The sequence below is a fragment of the Camelina sativa genome, chromosome 16 (genome assembly GCF_000633955.1).
Source record: "Camelina sativa cultivar DH55 chromosome 16, Cs, whole genome shotgun sequence".
NCBI classification, from domain to species: Eukaryota; Viridiplantae; Streptophyta; class Magnoliopsida; order Brassicales; family Brassicaceae; genus Camelina; species Camelina sativa.
Genome location: NC_025700.1, coordinates 10,606,842 through 10,626,412, shown reverse-complemented (window position 1 = coordinate 10,626,412; position 19,571 = coordinate 10,606,842). Strand labels below are relative to the sequence as shown.

The window sequence follows — 19,571 nt, the reverse complement described above, 5'->3', positions numbered from 1 at the left end:
AAGGAGATAGGGAGTTTGCTGAGTTGTGTTATATGCAGAACCAAGGAGGAGGATACAAAGGCTACAACCAAGGTGGAGGATTCAAGCAGAACAACCTCTCTTATAGGAGCACCAATGTAGCCAACCCTCAAGACCAAGTCTATCCACCTCCTCAGCCTCAACAACAGAACAACTATGCACCCAGGCAGCAGCAACAAGTGTTCCACCCCCAATTGTGTCCCCCACCAAGGTTTCAGACTAACCAAGGCCAGGAACAAGACCTAAGAGCAATGATACAACAGCTGTTGATTGGGCAAACCAATGGAAAGATTGAGGAAGCCAAACAGTTTGCTGAGTTGAATCAAAGGTTAACATCACAGTATAATGATCTCAATATGAAGTTTGAAGGTCTTAACTCAAGAGTGAAGTATATGGAGAGCAATATAGCATCCACTTCAGCTCCAAAACCCACCCAACTCCCTGGAAAAGCAGTTCCAAACCCAAGGGAGTTTAATGCCAAAGCCATTCATATCTTTGAAGAAGAAGTCACTGAGGACAGTGAAGTTCAAGTTGGGGAGGATTGGTCATTTCTTGAAGCTCAGAGTGAAGTTTGTGCAAAGCAGACTGACTCCGGTATTGCACTCGACCAGGTGCTCGAGCATGCACTCGGCCGAGTGGGTGTTCGAGTGGCCGATCGAGCTGAAGAGTCAGAAGCTGTCAAGCCTGCTAAGTACATCCCTCCTGCTTACAAACCGCCTCTACCATTCCCAGGACGTTTCAAGGCACAGAAGCTTAAGGAATTAAGGGAAATCATTGAGAAAAAACAAATGTTGGCTTTGCAACAAAAGGAAGAGAAGGCTTTGAAGGAAGTGGTTGTGATTGAGAAACAAGAAGAAGTGATGGCCATACAAGAGATCACCATTGCTTACCAAGAAGAAGAGAGAGGACCTGCCTTGGAACAGTATGATCCATATCCTCTCTATAAGGATTTTTTGCTTGATTTATCAAAGAAGAAGGCTCAAGCTCAAGATGAGAAGGATCTTGAAGACCTTGGAGGAGTAATCATCCCAATTAAGCTTAAGGATCCAGGTCCATTCTATCTGCCTTGCACACTTAGCTATCTTCACTACAACCAGTGCTTATGTGACTTGGGAGCATCTATCAGTGTGATGCCCTATTCTATAGCACAAAAGCTTGGGCACACTGACTTCAAGTCCACCAACCTTCATATATGCCTAGCTGATGGTTCAAACAGAGATGTGGTTGGCAAATTGGAGAATATTCCAGTCAAGATAGGAAGAGCAAGGGTTCATACAGATTTTGTGGTATTGGAGATGGACAAGGAACCTGAAGATCCTATCATCCTTGGGAGGCCATTCTTAGCCACAGTTGGAGCTGTTATTGATGTTAAGGAAGTTCTTGTGACCTTGAACATTTCTGAGGGTATAGCTATGAAGTTTAACATCTATAACCCAACCAACCTTCCTACCATTGATGATCAACCTTTTACTATCAAGGACAAAGGTGGTCATGAAGGTTTAAGTGAAGTGGCAACTCCAAAGGACAATCTCTCTCTTCAAGAGGATCCTGTGGAAAAGCTTAAGAGGTCAGTTCAAGAGTTGACTGGTATGGTTAAGGATCTCCAAGTCAAGCTAAACAAGAGGTCTTTGAGGAAAGCAAGACCAAGGCTCAAAATCAAGAAGAAATATGGTTTGTGTGTTAAGGGTGAGGTGATCAAGGATCAGACTCACAGTGATCAAGAAGTGTCAAGGAGGATTTCATCACCTCCTTGGTATCTATACAAAGCCTAAGAAGTCAGCCAAAGTCAAGCTTAGTGACTCTAAACAAGCTCACTAGGGAGGAAGTCTCTAAGGTATCCTTTGTAAATATGCTTTATTTTCTTAGTAGTTTTGATGTGTTTTCTTTTATGTTTGTGTTGGGCAGGCCTTTCAATGAAAGTGTAGATGGGTATGGAGAGATTTGGACTTGGGGAAGGAGATTCGCAAGCCCACTCGACCAGCCCACGAGAGGTACTCGACCGAGTTGGCAAAGAACTAAGGCCCACTCGATTCTCATTTCTCTAGAATGATCGAGTGGAGGGAAGAACAAGAAGAAAAATTTTGAAATTTCAAACTTTGGTCAAGGAGCTCGACCACGTGCTGGTCGAGTGTGGGGTCGAGTGGCAGCAAAAAGCAGGTCAAAGATTCTCATTTCAAATTTGAATGGTATGGACGCTCCACCCTTGTCTCCTTGCCCCCTTAGCTTCTTTAAATAAAGCCTTACACGATCCTATGTCTCTCACACTCTCTCATTTGCTCAAAACAACTAAAATCAAGTTTTAAAATCTCTCTCAAAGTTCATCTTTTGCTCAAGCTTAGCTCTTTTAAGTTTTTGGGTCACTAACCTATTAAACTTAAGCTTTGAGTCTATTCCCTTCAGTTCTATTCGAAAATGTCTTCAAGGATTACAAGGAAGTCTCAACAAGCGGCTGCAAGCTCCATGGAACGTTTTGATGATCGCCTACAATCAAGAGGAGAAGCTGGAAGAACCACTCGACGCCCCACTCGAGCATGCACTCGATCGAGTGGTGGTCCGAGTGGTCGATCGAGTCAGATGTTGTGTTCAAAAAATCAGTCAGTTGAGGAAGATCCTAAGAGAACTGAAAGTGAAGAAGAAAGGGAGCCAACTCTTAGTGAGTTCATGAGGAGAAACAAGGCCAAAGGGAAGAGGCCAGCAGTTGAGATTGAACAAGAGGAGGTTGAGAGTGAGAGTGAAGAAGAAGATGAAGAAGAAGAGGGAGAGGATGATGGAGAAGCAGAATCTTGTGGATTGACAAAGAGGCCATGAGAGTGGATTAAACATGTCATAGAAATATATGTCTAGAGATTAGCTCAAGTTGTTTGAGATTTGTTGACAAAGTTAGATGACCTCAATCATAGTCCAGCCCATGAATCCCTCCTCAAGACCTTCCTTTTTTATTGATTTCTTAGCTTAAATCCTGTTGTTTGATCGTTGTTTGATTCGTTTTGGTATTGCTCTGTTTTTCTTGTGTTGCTCTGTTTTGCGTATTTGTCCAGCTCGACCCTGCACTCGATCAACACTCGATCGAGTGCTTGCTCGAGTTCCAACCCAGAACTTGTGTTTATGATTTGTGTTTGTCCTGTTTCACTCTAGTTGCATTTCTGTTGTATTCATTTAGTATCATGTTCATTACTTACCTTGCATTAGTTCATTACTTGCATTATCATAGTTTCTATTTCTGTTTTAGCTTCATAATTGTCATAATCATTTTGTTCCATTTGCATTTAGCTCCTAGTTCTTGTAGTTTTACTTTCTGCATTTTACATATCATCATAGGATTGTTAGTGATAAACAACCTTTACATCTGGCTTGACTTAGACTCATATGCACATCCTGATTGATCACAAACACTCAGATTGGATTGACACCTCTTATACTACAATTGCATAAGGGGAATTGAAACACCCTGCCATCCATTCATTCATAAGTCATCATTCCATACCTCATTCATCACCACACCCACAAAAAGACATGTTTCAAGAAACGAAACAAAATCCAAAGAAATGACGACGAAAACACATGATAATATCTAGGAATCTTTTTATATGGTTGCTTTGATTAGACAACAAACAAATTGTCTTCGAGACTTGTTCAAGAACGATGATGTGTCAAACAAAAAGTTAATAAAAAACAAAGAAGAAAATTTTACCAAGAAAAACAAATCTAGTCGAAATTATTTTGTTTGGGAAAAAATATGTCATCATCTATTCTCTTATATAGAGGGGTGTATATACAATGCTTTTCCTTTAGGATTAACAAAGTTTTTTTAATATAATATTAAGATTACAATTATCTTATACATCGTTTTACCAAAATTGAAAACTGTGATATCTGATCGTTAAAACTGACATGTGTCACGACCGAATGAGTACTAACTTTGATATGTGATTTCTGATCGTTAAAATTGACACATGTCACGATCTGATGAGTTATTAACTTGAATATTTAGTTGTTAAAACTAACACGTGTCACGATCTAGTGAGTTTTTAACTTTGATCTCTGATCGTTAAAACTAACACGTGTCATGATATGGTGAGTTACTAAAAAAATATTAAAGTTTCTTGTGTGGAGAAAGATGCTCTATCATAGAGTAAAAAATAGAGATTTACATTGGAGATGGTCAATAATAGAGTAAAAATAGATTGATTATTATATTATTATTAACCTACACTATAATAGAGTATATTATTTTTACAAGTATAGTATCACGATCATTTTTTTTTTGCTATAAATAGAGATTCATCCTCGTTCACAGGCGGTCCGCGATACATGGTGGAGAATTATCAAGACGTAATGGTAATATATAGACGATATGGAAATCCGGACTTTTTCATTACTAGAACAACAATTCTAAAATGGGAAGAAGTGAACAAACATATAAAAAGGCGGAAAATAAGATTGCAAATGACAGACCTGATATTGAATGTCTTGTATTTAAAATAAAATTGGAAGAACTCCATAAAGACCTACAAGATGGAGTCTTTTTTGGCCCTATTACAACATGTACAAAAATAATTTATTACTACAGAAATCGTAAGAGCTATAATGTTTTATTGTATGAATTAGTATATTTAGACTTGAAATTCAATTAACTGTTATTATGTTGTTCATATAGATAAAAAGTAATTTGGACGAAAAAGAATTATAATACGTTCCGACATGTGTGCATTCATTTAATTGTTGGAAATACTTATTTGTTCGAGATTCAAGTTAAAAAGTTTGATTTTGATGCATCATATCAAACTTTTACATTCTCGGAGATTATAGACCAATTAAAGGTAAATATCATATATATTATGATGTGTCTTGTGTGCTAAATACAAAATAAATGGTTAATTACGAAACCAAACGTGAAATCCATAACGAACGTCAAGAACCAATTGATGATCAATGGAAGAAATCAAGAAGTGAGGAATGAATTTGAATTTTACTTTTTTTATAAGTCTCCATAAAGATAGATGTTTATACAGTTATTTTAATTTTGGTTTTAACACATCCTTAAGATATGTTTTATTTTTATTATACCAAATAAAATAAGTGATACAAAAGTTCGGATTTCATGAATGCTAGGTTAACAATAATTTTTTAAAAAAATTATTCAATAATTATCATAAAAATTAACTGATAATATATTAAAAGTAATAGTATAATTTAAAAACAAGCATACATAAACAATGCACACATCACTAAAAATATAAGAATGGATGACCTCTACTAAACATGTATACATTTATTTATATTCTACAATTATATATAATATACTGACTAAAAATTAAACAAAATCTGTGCAACGCACGGGTCCATCTCTATTGAACGATATTAGTTGGTTTGGTTTGCTTTTGGTAAACAGTTATTTTGGTTTCCTTAATTTATGCCAAATAAAATCGTATATTTGGTTATTAAGTTCAATTTTCCTCAAGCAATATGCTAAATTGGGCAAAAACCTAAAAGTTTAACACTTCCCGAAACGATAAACCCACTTTTAAAAAATAAAAATTTAAGACGATAATTACGAATAAACTACAATTTAAGTTTGAGTCATCATTAATTAGATACATTATAAATCTCGAATAACTTATTATTAAATTAGAGAATTGTCTTTAGTCAAGTGGCTACAACATCACATTTGCAATCGATCCCACCGAAGTTCGACTCCACTAAGTTGTGTTACCCCGCGTAGTAGTAATTCGAATTCTTTTTTATCAATTATTAAAAAGAACATTTGAAGCTAATCTACCGCTACTCAATTTTAGAAAATTTTAGTAACTTTGAAGCTAATATATCGCTAATCAACATGAAAATGTTGTTGATTTTTCTTTTAGTTATTCTAAATCGAAGAAAAGATAAAAAAAAAATGTTAATATAAAAAAATATATAAACCATCGATATTTGGGGAGATAAAGAAAACAAGATTAACCAAACAAATCTAACTACAGTTTTGTCTGATTACCCCCTAAAAAATAATTTACTACTTTTAGAATTTATATATATATATATATATATATATATATGTATATAGTATATACATGTGTGTTAATTTAAAACAACAGAACATATCTCTTGTCAAAAGAATCACTATGTCATTTTCCAGATTTGCTATCTTTTGTGTCGTCCTTGTTTCCATGGCTAGCCTTCATGAATATATCATGTATGTCATATATATATGGGTTATTGTTCATTTTTTTATCATCATCGCCACCTCTATAATCACAACTGAATACTCCATAATTTTTTCAAATGATTTTCTTATATATAGGTAATTTCTTCAAAGACCTTACTGATTGACTATGATATTCACTTACCATACTTGTAAAGATATTGCTTGGACACTACTCTGTAATCATGTATATATTGTATTGTGAATCAATAGAGAGAGGCATCCAAGACTTCTAAATAGCATGGTATCAGAGCCATATATCTAAACCTAGTCTCAAAACCGCCGCCACTCTCTAAAAAAAAAAAAAATTCTCATCTTCTTCTTCTTCCTAGTCGTACAACATCTTTTTGTTTTCTTCTTCTCTCTCTGTTTTATTTTCTCTCTCTCTCACCTACGTAACTTGCACCATGGCTCAACCTCTCGATAAAGTTTTTACGGTGACCCACATCAAGTCTCACATACCCATTGTCCTCGACATGCACAAGATGAACTATGATGCGTGGCGTGAATTATTTGAAACACATTGCTACAACTTTGGCGTGTATGGGCATCTCGATGGCACCTCCACTCCGGCAAACGACACGGACACGGCGTGGAAAGAACGTGACGGTATCGTTAAGATGTGGATCTATGGGACAATTTCCTCCTCTCTCCTCGACACAATCCTAAAGACTCATAGCAGTGCTCGTGACATATGGATCTCTATCGAGAATCTGTTTCGCGACAACAAGGCACGGGCAATTCAGCTCGAAAACGACCTTCGTTCTCTCACCATCGGTGACATGACGGTCCTAGACTACTGTCAGAAGCTGAAAACATTATCCGATCTGCTCGCCAACGTCGACTCCCCTGTCACCGACCGTGTCGTGGTGATGCACATGCTGTATGGACTGTCCGAAAAATTTGACAACATCGTCAATATCATCAAGCATCGCCAACCGTTCCCATCCTTTTCCACTGCCATATCGATACTCATAGAGAAAGAACGTCGCCTTGCTAAACAAGTCAAAACCGGGTCGTCTTCATTGGCAAACTCGTCCTCTCCAAACGTCTTGTATGTCTCCGCTCCCACCCACCAACAATCCGGATCTCGCGACTACGCCCAACGTGACGGCACCAATTATGGTTACAGAGACAACAACAACGCGGGCTACCGCAGCAACAACAATGGCAATAGGGATCGCGGACGGATTCGTGGAGGTCACGGTCGGGGACGTGGCCGTCAGCAATGGCCACAACAACACTGGCCGTTGAACCCTCGGAATTTGCAAACACAACAACCCTGGTTTGCGACACCAACACCATACCCGCACTGGCCACAACACAATTGGATGCAGCAACAACCGATGGCCCATTTAACAACCACAAGTCCAACCGCCGGTCTCCTCGGACAGTCCCCGCACGCACCAGCTCCTCAACCTCCGCAGCTTCCTACCAACATGGCTGCCGCATTTGGCACTATGACCATGCAGGATCCCACAGACGGGAGTTTGTACTGGAGCCACATCGCATTTGACCGCATAACCCCGCATAACCCCGTACCCATCGGTCATTGTCAGTAACGGATCTTCTATTCCCACTAAATCCATCGGTCGTTCTTTTCTACCATCTAAAACTCGTCCTCTTTACCTTAATAATGTACTTGTTTGTCCCTCTATCATCAAAAATCTTATTTCCGTTCGCCGATTCACCACCGATAATTCTGTTTCTGTGGAGTTTGATCCTTTTGGTTTTTGTGTTAAGGATTTCCCATCTCGGATACATCTACTCCGATGTAACAGCACCAGTCCTCTTTACTCGGTCCATTCACCACCAACGGCAACAACTCCATCCTCACCACCACAAGCTATGGTCACAACGGTCCCTAATTCAATGTTATGGCACCGTCGTCTAGGCCATTTGGGAAACACAACTCTTCAATTTCTTCGTTCTTCTCGTTTAATAAATTGTTCTAATATTGATATTTCACTTTTTCATGCATGTCAATTGGGGAAACACATTTGATTACCTTCTGATTCAGCTGTTTCATCTGTTTCTGAACCTTTTGAAAGAATTCATTCTCATGTTTGGACCTCACCGGTTCCTAGCATCAGCGGGAATAGATATTATGTTATTTATTTAGATTATTTCACTCATTTTCTTTGGGTTTTTCCTCTTTGAAATAAATCTGATGTGTTCCCAACCTTCTTAACATTTATGGCTTACGTTTCTAACCAATTTGGCCGCAGTATCAAATCTCTCCAGTGCGATAATGGTGGTGAATATCAAAACCGACAATTCCTTGATCATCTCTCTTCTCATGGCATCATTCCTTGCTTCTCTTGCCCATACACTTCCCAGCAAAACGGCAAAGCCGAACGTACTCTCCGGACATTTAACAATTCTGTTCGGTCATTACTCTTCCAAGCGAGTATGCCACCTACATATTGGGTTGAAGCACTCATGCTAGCTACTCATCTTTTCAACATCCTTCCCTCATCCACCATTCAACACGAAATTCCGTTCACAAAGCTTTTTCATAAACCTCCTAAATATGATCACCTCCGTGTATTCGGGTGCCTCTGTTATCCTAATCTCCTCCCTCTCTCTACCCATAAACTCGATGCCCGCTCGACAGCCTGCGTGTTCCTTGGCTATCCGTCTAATCACAAAGGATATCGCTGCCTAGAGCTCTCCTCTCGCAAGGTAATTATTTCCCGACATGTTACCTTCGATGAATCCACTTTCCCTTTCTCAAAACAAATCTCTGAACCCACTTCTCCCAAAAAAGAGTCCTCTATCCCACAAACCATCTCCCCACTTCTCCGACAAACAATTCCTCTACCGCAAACAGCACCCTTACCACCAACCCCTCCCCCTCCTCCACTAAACACTGCACCAACTCCTCCCCCTCCTCCACCAAACACTGCACCAACTCCTCCCCCTCCTCCGCCAAACAATGCACCACCGCCCACCCCCCTCCCAGCGGACATTCCATGGAAACACGCAGTAAGAGCGGTATCACCAAACCTAAACAACCTCTTTCTCTTCATACTGAAACTCTTTCCCCTCTTCCTTTATCTTATTTAAAAGATTTAGAAGATCCTAACTGGACACCAGCCATGCATGAGGAATATGCAGCTCAAATTAAAAAGGGAACGTGGGATCTCGTACCGCGTCCCCCTAATGTTAACATTGTGCGTTCTAAGTGGTTATACAAGCATAAGTTTGGTGCAAATGGCAAACACTCTCGGTACAAGGCACGGTTAGTAGCCAATGGTAAATCACAGGAGCTCTGTGTCGATTGTGACGAGACTTTTAGCTTTGTTGTCAAGCCTGCCACCATCCGTCTCGTATTTGAGCTCTCCCTATCTCGCAATTGGTCAATCCATCAGCTCGACGTCAAAAATGCCTTCCTTAACGGAACACTAGACGAGACCGTCTACATGCACCAACCTCCTGGCTTCTGTGATCCCTCTAAACCTGACCATGTCTGCCTCCTTAAACGATCTATCTACGGCCTCAAGCAGTCTCCACGCGCATGGAATCAACCGTTCGCTCAATACGCTCGCCACATCGGATTCAAACAAAGCAAAGCTGATCAATCCTTGTTCATCTATCATCACTGGAATGAAACTGCATATCACCTTCTGTACGTCGATGATATTGGCCTCAAGGCATCGTCCACCAAACTCCTCAACACCATCATTTCTTCCCTCAGCACCGAATTCGAAATGACTGATTCCGACGAACTCCACTACTTTCTCGGCATTGCCATCACAAGAAATGCCTTCGGCTTGTTTCTCTCTCAACAGAACTACACCGCCGATATCCTACACCGCGCCAACATGACCAACTACAACTCATTCACTACCCCTGCCGACCCACGAACCAAACTAGCCGCAGCTGAGGGACCATCTGTTTCCGACCCAACTCTCTACCGCAGTCTTGCCGGAGCACTTCAGTACTTGACCTTTACGAGACCTGACATCTCCTTTGCGGTCCAGCAAATCTGTCTCTTCATGCATGATTCCCGCGAGCCGCATCTCGCTGCACTTAAACGTATCCTCTGCTACATCAAGGGTACTCTCGATTACGGACTACAGTTCTACACATCCACTACTTCGGGGCTTGTCGCATACACAGACGCAGATTGGGCAGGTTGCCCCTCTACAAGACGCTCCACCTCCGGATATTGCATCTTCTATGGGGATAACTTGATCTCATGGTCCTCCAAGCGACAACACACCGTCTCTCGCTCCAGTGCTGAATCAAAATACCGTGGCGTCGCTAACGTCGTCGCCGAGACCACTTGGCTTTGCAACATTTTGCTAGATCTCCATTGTCCTCTATCCAAAGCAACCTTAGTCTATTGCGACAACGTTAGTGCTGTCTATCTCTCCAACAACCCAGTCCAACACCAAAGAACAAAACATATTGAAATAGATATTTACTTTGTACGAGAACGCATCGCTCTTGGCCAAGTTCGCGTTCAGCATATCCCATCCTCTCATCAATACGCCGATATCTTCACCAAAGGTCTCCCTACTCCCCTATTCACAGATTTTCGATCCAGCCTTAGCATCATCCAAGATGCTGCTACGACTGCGGGGGAGTGATAGACTATGATATTCACTTACCAGACTTGTAAAGATATTGCTTGGACATTACTCTGTAATCATATATATATTGTATCGTGAATCAATAGAGAGAGGCATCCAACTCTTCTAAATAACACTTACGAGTCCACCTTTGAAAGATCCATGCTATTTCACAAACGCGAAAGCCTACTGCTGCCGAAATATTGTTTTAAGGGTCATTTTACTGCTATGACACCTTAACAGAATGTAGGATTAATGTCAACAAAAATATTTGTAATCCTTATGCAAAGAAGAACTAAAAATTTTGACAATATATACACATACCAAATATTTTCATACGTTTATCCATAACACAAGTTGTAAGTTTTAATTTTAATACACTATTTACAGTTATGTAATGCACAATGAAAACCTTTTTTCTCTTCTTTTTATGGGCACATGCTATTACAAAATGATAAACCTACGACGTCTTTTTACTACACATACACGGATTTATACGGTTTATAGAATCTATACACGTGCAAGAGTTATATTGTGGGTGACGTTTGAATTTGTAGTATTGACTTGCATTTATTTAAGTTGGAGTGTTAAGTTGCAAAAAATATTATTTGAAGAGCTTCTTTTGCACAAAAACCCTTTTATTTTCATCATAATATTAACAATACGTTTATGAAAATAGCATCAATACCACTAAAATAAGTTTTTATTCCAAAAATACCACAATTTAGTTTTTTTCCAAAAATACCATTAAAATGTATTTTTTCCAAAAATAACACATAATTGAACTAAAGTTCTAATACTAAAAACTAATTCATAAATTCTAAATAGTAAACTCTACCCCTAAAAATTATACCCTAAAACTAAATGTGTCAACCCAAATCTAAAAAAAGTTTTTAAGAATCATTTTTTTGTGTTTGTGGTAATTTTGGAAAAAAAAATACTTTTGTGGTATTTTTGGAAAAAAAAACTAAAATATGGTATTTTTGGAAAAAAACCTTTTTAGTGGTATTTAAAGGAATTTTTCTGATAATTCATCTAACCCTTTCCTTAGCCCTTTACACTGGCATATTAATATCCCGTCCAAGTTCAAGCTTCACTTTAGAGGTTTCTTAGTTTGTTTATGACATATTCAAGTGGATATTTACTTGAATATTGCGTACATATTCTTCATGCAATAGTTTATGACGCATGTGGTTTGTGCTAGAAGACTCGCTCGTTTTCACCAACATTCTGCTTAGTGCTTATCTCTCTCTCTCGATCCAATTCGTTTTCCTGTAGTTTCTGATTTATGACAAGTAGCAGTAGTTTCTTATTTTGGAGTAGAGATAGCTTTATACTTGGATCAATTTAGGTAATTGTTGTTATTGCTTATTAAATTGATCTTTTAATTCTAATTTTGGTAAAAAAAAACAAACAAACAGAGATTGGTACAGCATCAGCCGACACAGCATCCAACCTCTGAAGAACTCAGCATTGGGAAAATCAAGTTCAAGGCTTTTGATTTGTGGGCTGACCCGATGTTGACCAATATATTAACCTGCTTCCACAAATTTTAACCTGCTTTAATATGTTGAACCCGGGTTTTGTCATAATTCATACTACGCAATCTTTGAGTTTAAAGAGTTAATAAAGTTTTTTATACATAATAACTAAGGTTTTTAGGATTAACAAACTTTTCAAGGTGTTATTATTATTTCTATTAATTTGCATGGCAGGTAGCATAAAAAATAGATGAATACACAAATGCAAGATAACAAATGAGATTATATAACACTAGATCAACTAAACAAAAAGCGTTCTTATCGTCGAAATAGTATGTCTTACAAAAAAGTGGGAAGCAATATTTTATTTAAAAAAATAAGCTCACTGGAATAAATTTTCTCAAAAAATAGAAAAGGGATTAAGGAAAATATACAGAAAATTATTAATTCTAAAAAGTATAAATACTCACTTCTATATAAACATAAACCGTCTCATATTATATATCTAACAAAAGAATTTATTCAAAAATATTGCTTTCAACTTTGTTCTATTGATCAAACTTTTTAAATGAGAAGACAAATTTCCTTATTTTTTAATACCAAAATATACTCCTACTTTCTACTTTTTCAGTTTGGAATAGGAAAGATTAATATGTTAACCCAAAAAAATAGAATATTAATATATGCATCTTCTTTTTCTAATAATGTATTTTAAAATTTATTGTAGTAGTTTTAGATTGTTTTATTTAATTTATATATTCATCTTTGAATGATTTGAGATTCATATATTACCGTGCTTATAATTTTCTATTATTTTATTAATTATGTCAAATTAATTATATTTTAATTTCTCAACCTTGATTGGTTGGTCATAAACCTTTTTTTTGTGCAAACATAATTGTTACCTTTCGTTCAATCTCAAAAGGAGATAAAGATGAGAAGGTCATCAAATTAGTGGTTGGATAAAATAGCCTAATTGTTGGATAAAATAGGATAATCAAACACAAACCTACAACAAATATAGATAGATTGGAAAAACATAAATCGTTGTTGATAGATCCACTGAAGCTTGGAGACAAAGACTAAATCATGGTGTGTCAAAGAAACTTCCATAAGTACATTGAAAAATTTAACATTAGTTAATATAAAAAGATTTTGTGACGTTGGAAAAGGGTCTTTAATTTCATTGGTTGCTGGAGCAAGCCACTTTGAGATAGGTTAAAGACGTCGTGAACATGTTCTCTCCACATAGGAGGAGGGCAGAGCCGAGGTTCTCTCTATGGGGGAGGAGGTTGGATGCAAGGTTATCTCCCCAAGGGAGGAAGGTAGGGGAGGTTGGACGCAAGGTTATCTCTCCAAGGGAGGAAGACGGAGTGAAGGTTCTCTCCATGGTGGAGGAGGTTGGGCGCAAGGTTCTCTCCATAAGGGAGGAGGGCTGAACCGAAGTTCTCTCCATGGTTAGTCATACACTATTGTGATGTAATTTATTTTGTATTCAAAATGTTATTTGAGCCAACAGTTTTAGTGATTAAAGAAACTATGCAAAAGTGAAAGTAAAGAGACAATATAATAGTTGGCTTAATTTCTTCATATAGACATTTTCTTGGTGGTGGTACATTATTTATATAAAAAAATTCGTGTTAGTTTTAAGGATTAGAGATTAAAGTTAAAAACTCACTAGATCGTAACATGTGTCAATTTTAACGATTAAATATAAACTCATTAGATCGTGACACATATCAATTTTAACGATCAGAAATCACAGTATTCAAGTTTGGTAAAACGATGCATAATGTAATTGTAATCTTATTATATTAAAAATACACCTCTCTGTATAAGCAAATAGATGATGACATATTTTTCACCAAACAAAATAATTTCTATTAGCTTTGTTTTTCTTGGTAAAATTTTCTTCTTTGTTTTTATTAATCTTTTGTTTGACACATCATTTTTCTTTAACAAGTTTCGAAAGCAATTTGGTTGTTGTCTAATTGAAGCAACTATATAAAAATATTCTTAGATATTACCACGTGTTTTCGTCGTCGTTTCTCTAAGTTTTGTTTCGTTTCTCAATTTTATAATGCATACTACGCAATCTTTGATTTTGCATTGTTAACAAAGTTTCTTAAACAGAATAACTAAGGTTTTTGGGATTAACAAATTTCTTATAGTGTTATTATTGTTTCTATTAATTTACATGACATATAGCATAAAAAATAGATGAATACACAAAATGCAAGATAACAATAGAGATTATATAACACTAGATCAACTAAACATAAATCGTTCTTATCGTCGAACGATAGTACGTCTTACAAGAAAGTGGGAAGCAAAATTTTTAAAAAAAAAATAATGAGCTCATTGGAATAAATTTTCTCATAAAATAGGAAAATGATTAAGGAAATGAACATGTTCTCTCCACATAGGAGGAGGACAGAGCCGGAGTTCTCTCTATGGTGGAGGAGGTTGGACGCAAGGTTATCTCCCCAAGAGAGGAATGTAGGGGAGGTTGGACGCAAGATTATCTCCCCAAGGGAGGAAGACGCAGTGAAGGTTCTCTCCATGGTGGAAAAGGTTGGACGCAAGGTTCTCTCCATAAGGGAGGAGGGCAGAACCGAGGTTCTCTCCATGGTTAGTCATATACTATTGTGATGTAATTTATTTTTTATTCAAAATGTTATTTGAGCCAACAATTTTAGTAACTAAAGAAACTATGCAAAAGTGAAATTAAAGAGGCAATATAATAGTTGGCTTAATTTGTTCATATAAACATTTTTTAGGTGGTGGTAAATAATATATTTGTAAGATACAATATACCTAGATGTAAAAAATACACTTTGAATGGTAACGTATATAAAAGATTTGTATATGGATATAAATAAATGTATTATAACAAAAAAAAATTATAAATATATAAGTAATGTACAGTAATTTTTAATATATTTTTATTGGATTTAATTTTATTTACAAAACTTTAAACCCGCACATCGGGCGGGTCCTTATCTATTAAAGATTAAGGTTTAAATATTTTATATTGTAGTTATTCGATTAAATAGTGTTTGAAGCTGATGTGTCATCGTGTGAGTGGAGAGTTCTCTAGATTTGACATTTGACTTTAAACGCCAACTAATATTTTTGAAACTTTAATTATAAAAATTGCTTCGATTGGTTGGTTGCCGCACTGTCTCGATTCTGCATTGTCTAATACGTGTCACAATATGGTGAGTTACTAACTTTGAGAACCAAGCTTTATATAATAAGAATTGGAATTTTTATTCCATTAATAATTTTTATTCATAAGTTGAACAATTTCATCTGTTTATTAATTTACTTCATAGCTGAAATCCAAAATTATCAAAAACATCCAAAATCACCAGAAAAAAAAATCCTAAATATCCAAAATCGTAAATATCCAAATTATTCATAACCACTATAAGAAAAAGACCCAAAATACACAAAATATATGAATTAGCAAAAAAAAATCGGTAATAGAACTACTCAAACTATTTAAAATACTCAAAAGTCGATGTAATACCACAAAACTAAGTAAAAAAGGTGTTAATAGGAGATTGTCAAAAAAAAAAAAAAAAAAGGTGTTAATGGGCTAGTAAGGGCATCTCCATCGAAGATTTTAAAGAGTATCTTAAAAGTTGCTTAACATTAAAATGAAATCAAAATACATAATAAATAGAAGAAACGATACTAAGTTAGGCAATTTTAGGACTGTTAAGGATCGTGTATGTGTCGGTTTAATTGGTCGGACTAATTAAGATAAGGAATTTTTTTCCCGCGTGTTTTTTTTTCTTTTCTCTCTCTCGTTTCTCGACTCTTTCTCCAGCGATACCGAAGACTGGGATCAGAAATTATTTCTGGTTTTTGATATGTCATTATCATCATCTGTCATTATCGAGTCGAAATGTTTTCTGGTTCATCCAAATCGGGAATTGGGATTTGATGTTTAGCAAAATTAGGGTTTTCTGATTTGAGAATTGATATTAGTAAAATTATGTTCTTTCAATTGGGAATTGATGTGTGTAAAATTAGGGGTTACGGTCGTTAGCATATTGAGAATTAGGCATTGATCCGTTTGATGAGTTGAGTACTTTGATTTTGATGAGTTTGCTTGAATTTCAAGGTGGATCTGTTCGAGGACGACAATGGAATTCGTAATCAACAAAGGTGACGTTTTTTTTTGTTTAACTTCACTCGCTGCTTCTTTGATTTTGATGTCACTTTGCGGTGTGAGATATGTTTATGCAACGATGAAGCTACAATCTTTCATAACTTCACTGATAAATGACCAGTTTTATGATTTATCAGCTAATGATTGGTACTTGATTCTGCACTATGTATTGTTACTCGATGATTAGATTCCGAGTTTGATTGAGTCTTCAGATTTAACTAATAGTTTTATTAAATGAATTGGTAAAGAAGGTCTCTATCGTATGAGTTTAATTTGGTAGTTCTGATGTCGAATCGATCTACTTTAGTGTCATTTTATGGTCTAAGTCAAATATCTCATGGATATTGTTTAAGTCAAACCGTGAGAGATTGTGGGTGTTTTGAGAGGATCACCTTTTCTTGCCCCTATAATTTCAGGTACCATGTTTTGTCTTCACTTGATTAATAATGTGATTTGGGAATTGATATTAGTAAACTTAATAATGTGAAGGCTTTCTCTTTGGCGAATTCTCTGTGGATCAGAGACTTCAACGCAGAATCACCGCTACCAACAACCAGTTGTTGCTTTGGGTTTGGGGGTGCAAGTCTTGCTTTCTTGGGGAACTTCTGTCATCAGCTGCAGGATGTTGAACTCTATGGATTGGATGGAGTGACAGATGCAGGTGTGTGCCACTTGCTTCAGAGCAACTATGTTGGTCTAGTGAAGGTGAATCTGAGCGTATGTATAAATGTTTCAGACAACACAGTGTCTCCAATTTTGTTTGGAAGCAATGATCAAGTTTGTGTGTTGTAAAAAAAGTTTTCTTGTTTTTTTTTTCAAAAATATGTTAAGAAACTTGCTTTACAACTTTATGAATGGAGGCATTTTTTTTTTTTTATCTTTAAAAAGTTCTTAACTCAAAAATTTGTACTTTAGCAATTTGTTAAGAAACTTACCAATAGAGATGGTCTTAGATTCTGGTACTTTTTGGGTATCTATTTGAGGTTTGGGTTGCAGTTTTTTGGGTAGCTAAAATTTTGACTTTTAAACATGTTCGAATGTTTTTAAAGTTTAAATTTGAATCCAGATCGGATATTTCAAGCCGGATTTATTTTGGATCTTCAGGTCCGGATAATTTGTCCAGCCTTTCACAAATATATGATTTTGCACTAATTCATATATATATTTAAGTAATATATTTAAATTAATGTTTTGTCAAATTATAAATTAGTACGGAACATATTTGATGTATAAACCGAACATATTTTTTTACTTTTAATATGAAAAACCTTTTCCAGCAAAAAAGTTTATAGGCCCCCTCGTATTTTATTAGCAAAGAGATTTCTGGTTATGGTGATATAAGTAAGAACTTAACAATCATATTGACATTTACATAAACGCTCGGCAGGTCTACCCGGCCAAACAAAAGCGGCAGAGCATTCGCAACGTATCACAAGATCTTTTGGCGCACGACGCATTTTCTTGATGTCGCTTATGCATGTACTATTCCCATTAGTTCCACATGTTCCAGGAAATTGTCTGTTCATGTCGCATCCCCACTTTGTTTTGGACTCCACCTATATAGTGAGAAAAACATCATCAAATAACAAAAAATATTAAGATTAGAAGTTGTTAATGTAAAATATAAAACTAAAAATTACCTCTAGCATAGCATAGAACGAGGAATGTGAGAATACAAGAAACGGTCAACAAAACACCACATTTCATGATTCAGAAAATGATAAACAAGTCGCCTGTCTTAGAAATATTTTGTTTTTCTTTTTTTGCCAACAACACTCATATATAACATATATACTCAAGTAACCCAACACACATAAATTTAGATGTTGCTATTATTAACTAGGAGGAACAAGAAAAAAAAAAAAATAGAGAAAGGTAGAGACAAGTCTACGAAATCGATTGAATCGGTCTTCTTTTTTTTTTTTTTTTGAAAAGTTATCTTATAAAAAAATTAATTTTCTAATCCATTCATTCATCACATCTCCAAAAGAAAATGAACAAAATATATAATCAAATTAGAAAATAAAATATATATATTTAATTTTTATTTACCCAAAAAAACAAATCAGAGAAAAACAATATCTTATTTTGATTTACCATATATGTTGTCTATCAATCTTATTTACATTACTTTTCAAAAAAGAAAATGAACAAAAAAAAGATATGCATCAAATATGTCGGATTTTCTTTGCATTTTATATAATTTGGAAAAATTAAAGGAAAGAAAATGTAGTTGTGCTAAAACTATTCTGTAAAAATTAATATTAAACTATATCTGATATTTCTTAATTTTCTATATTAAGTTCCCCTTTTTAAATACTTTTAGATAATATCAGATTAAAATTTATAGAATTATGAAAGTAATTTCTGATTTTCAACGTTGTGTTCATAATTTAATTTTAGAATGTAACTGCGTAAAACATTTAATTTACAACATATATGGTAAATCAAAATAAGATATTGTTTTTCTCTGATTTGTTTTTTTTGGGTAAATAAAAATTAAATATATATATTTTATTTTCTAATTTGATTATATATTTTATTTTCTAATTTGATTTATAAGATAAATGGTAATTATGATATTTATCATAGAAAAAGTAGTGGTTCAATAAATAACTACAAAAGTCACACATTTCACAAATTAAAGTTCAAAAACACAAATATGTTGAGCTAATTTCCTTTTTTTTCCTTTTGTTTTTTCCTAAAGGCTATTTAGTATTTAGTTAGTTTTCTTTTTCTTTTGTTGTTGTTCTTAAACGCTATTCAAATTTCTGTATTTGATTTAAAAATTTAAGCATATAATATACGTCAGAGATATTAACTACCGAATTTTATGTCTTATCGCATTTTGTGGTGTGTGGTTGGATCCATGCATCATGCGTGGAGATGGTCCGATGAGATTTTCAAATGGAAAAGCTTGTTGTTGTAACGACGGTATAATACATGTCAAACCATCCGACCAGTTTTTTTTTCAATAAATAATAATAATAAAAAATAATAGATAATAAATAATAGATAATAAATAAATAACTTAAAAATATTTATTTAAATATGCAAAACTCAAATCATCAAATAAGCAGCGGAAAATACCAATAATAATAAATCAATAA

At 35.5% G+C, this 19,571-nt stretch overlaps 2 protein-coding genes across 2 annotated transcripts; one reads left to right on the top strand and one right to left on the bottom strand.

The window, feature by feature from the left end:
* Positions 6,625 to 7,779, top strand: LOC104753554. Its single transcript, XM_010475789.1, has one exon. The coding sequence runs from the start codon at positions 6,625 to 6,627 to the stop codon at positions 7,777 to 7,779; it is 1,155 nt and encodes a 384-aa protein (XP_010474091.1).
* On the bottom strand, positions 17,811 to 18,168 carry LOC104750315 (defensin-like protein 226). Its single transcript, XM_010472089.1, has 2 exons — positions 18,102 to 18,168; positions 17,811 to 18,019 (listed from the first exon to the last, which is right to left on the bottom strand). Exons 1-2 carry the CDS (start codon positions 18,166 to 18,168, stop codon positions 17,811 to 17,813), a joined length of 276 nt encoding a protein of 91 aa, XP_010470391.1.

Excerpts from the sequence above, each read along its gene's own strand:
- LOC104750315 (XM_010472089.1), bottom strand. The coding sequence starts at position 18,168 with ATGAAATGTGGTGTTTTGTTGACCGTTTCTTGTATTCTCACATTCCTC. Across the intron at positions 18,020-18,101 it reads CGTTCTATGCTATGCTAGAG|AGGTGGAGTCCAAAACAAAG; the intron begins GTAATTTTTAGT and ends TTCTCACTATAT.
- LOC104753554 (XM_010475789.1), top strand. The coding sequence starts at position 6,625 with ATGGCTCAACCTCTCGATAAAGTTTTTACGGTGACCCACATCAAGTCT.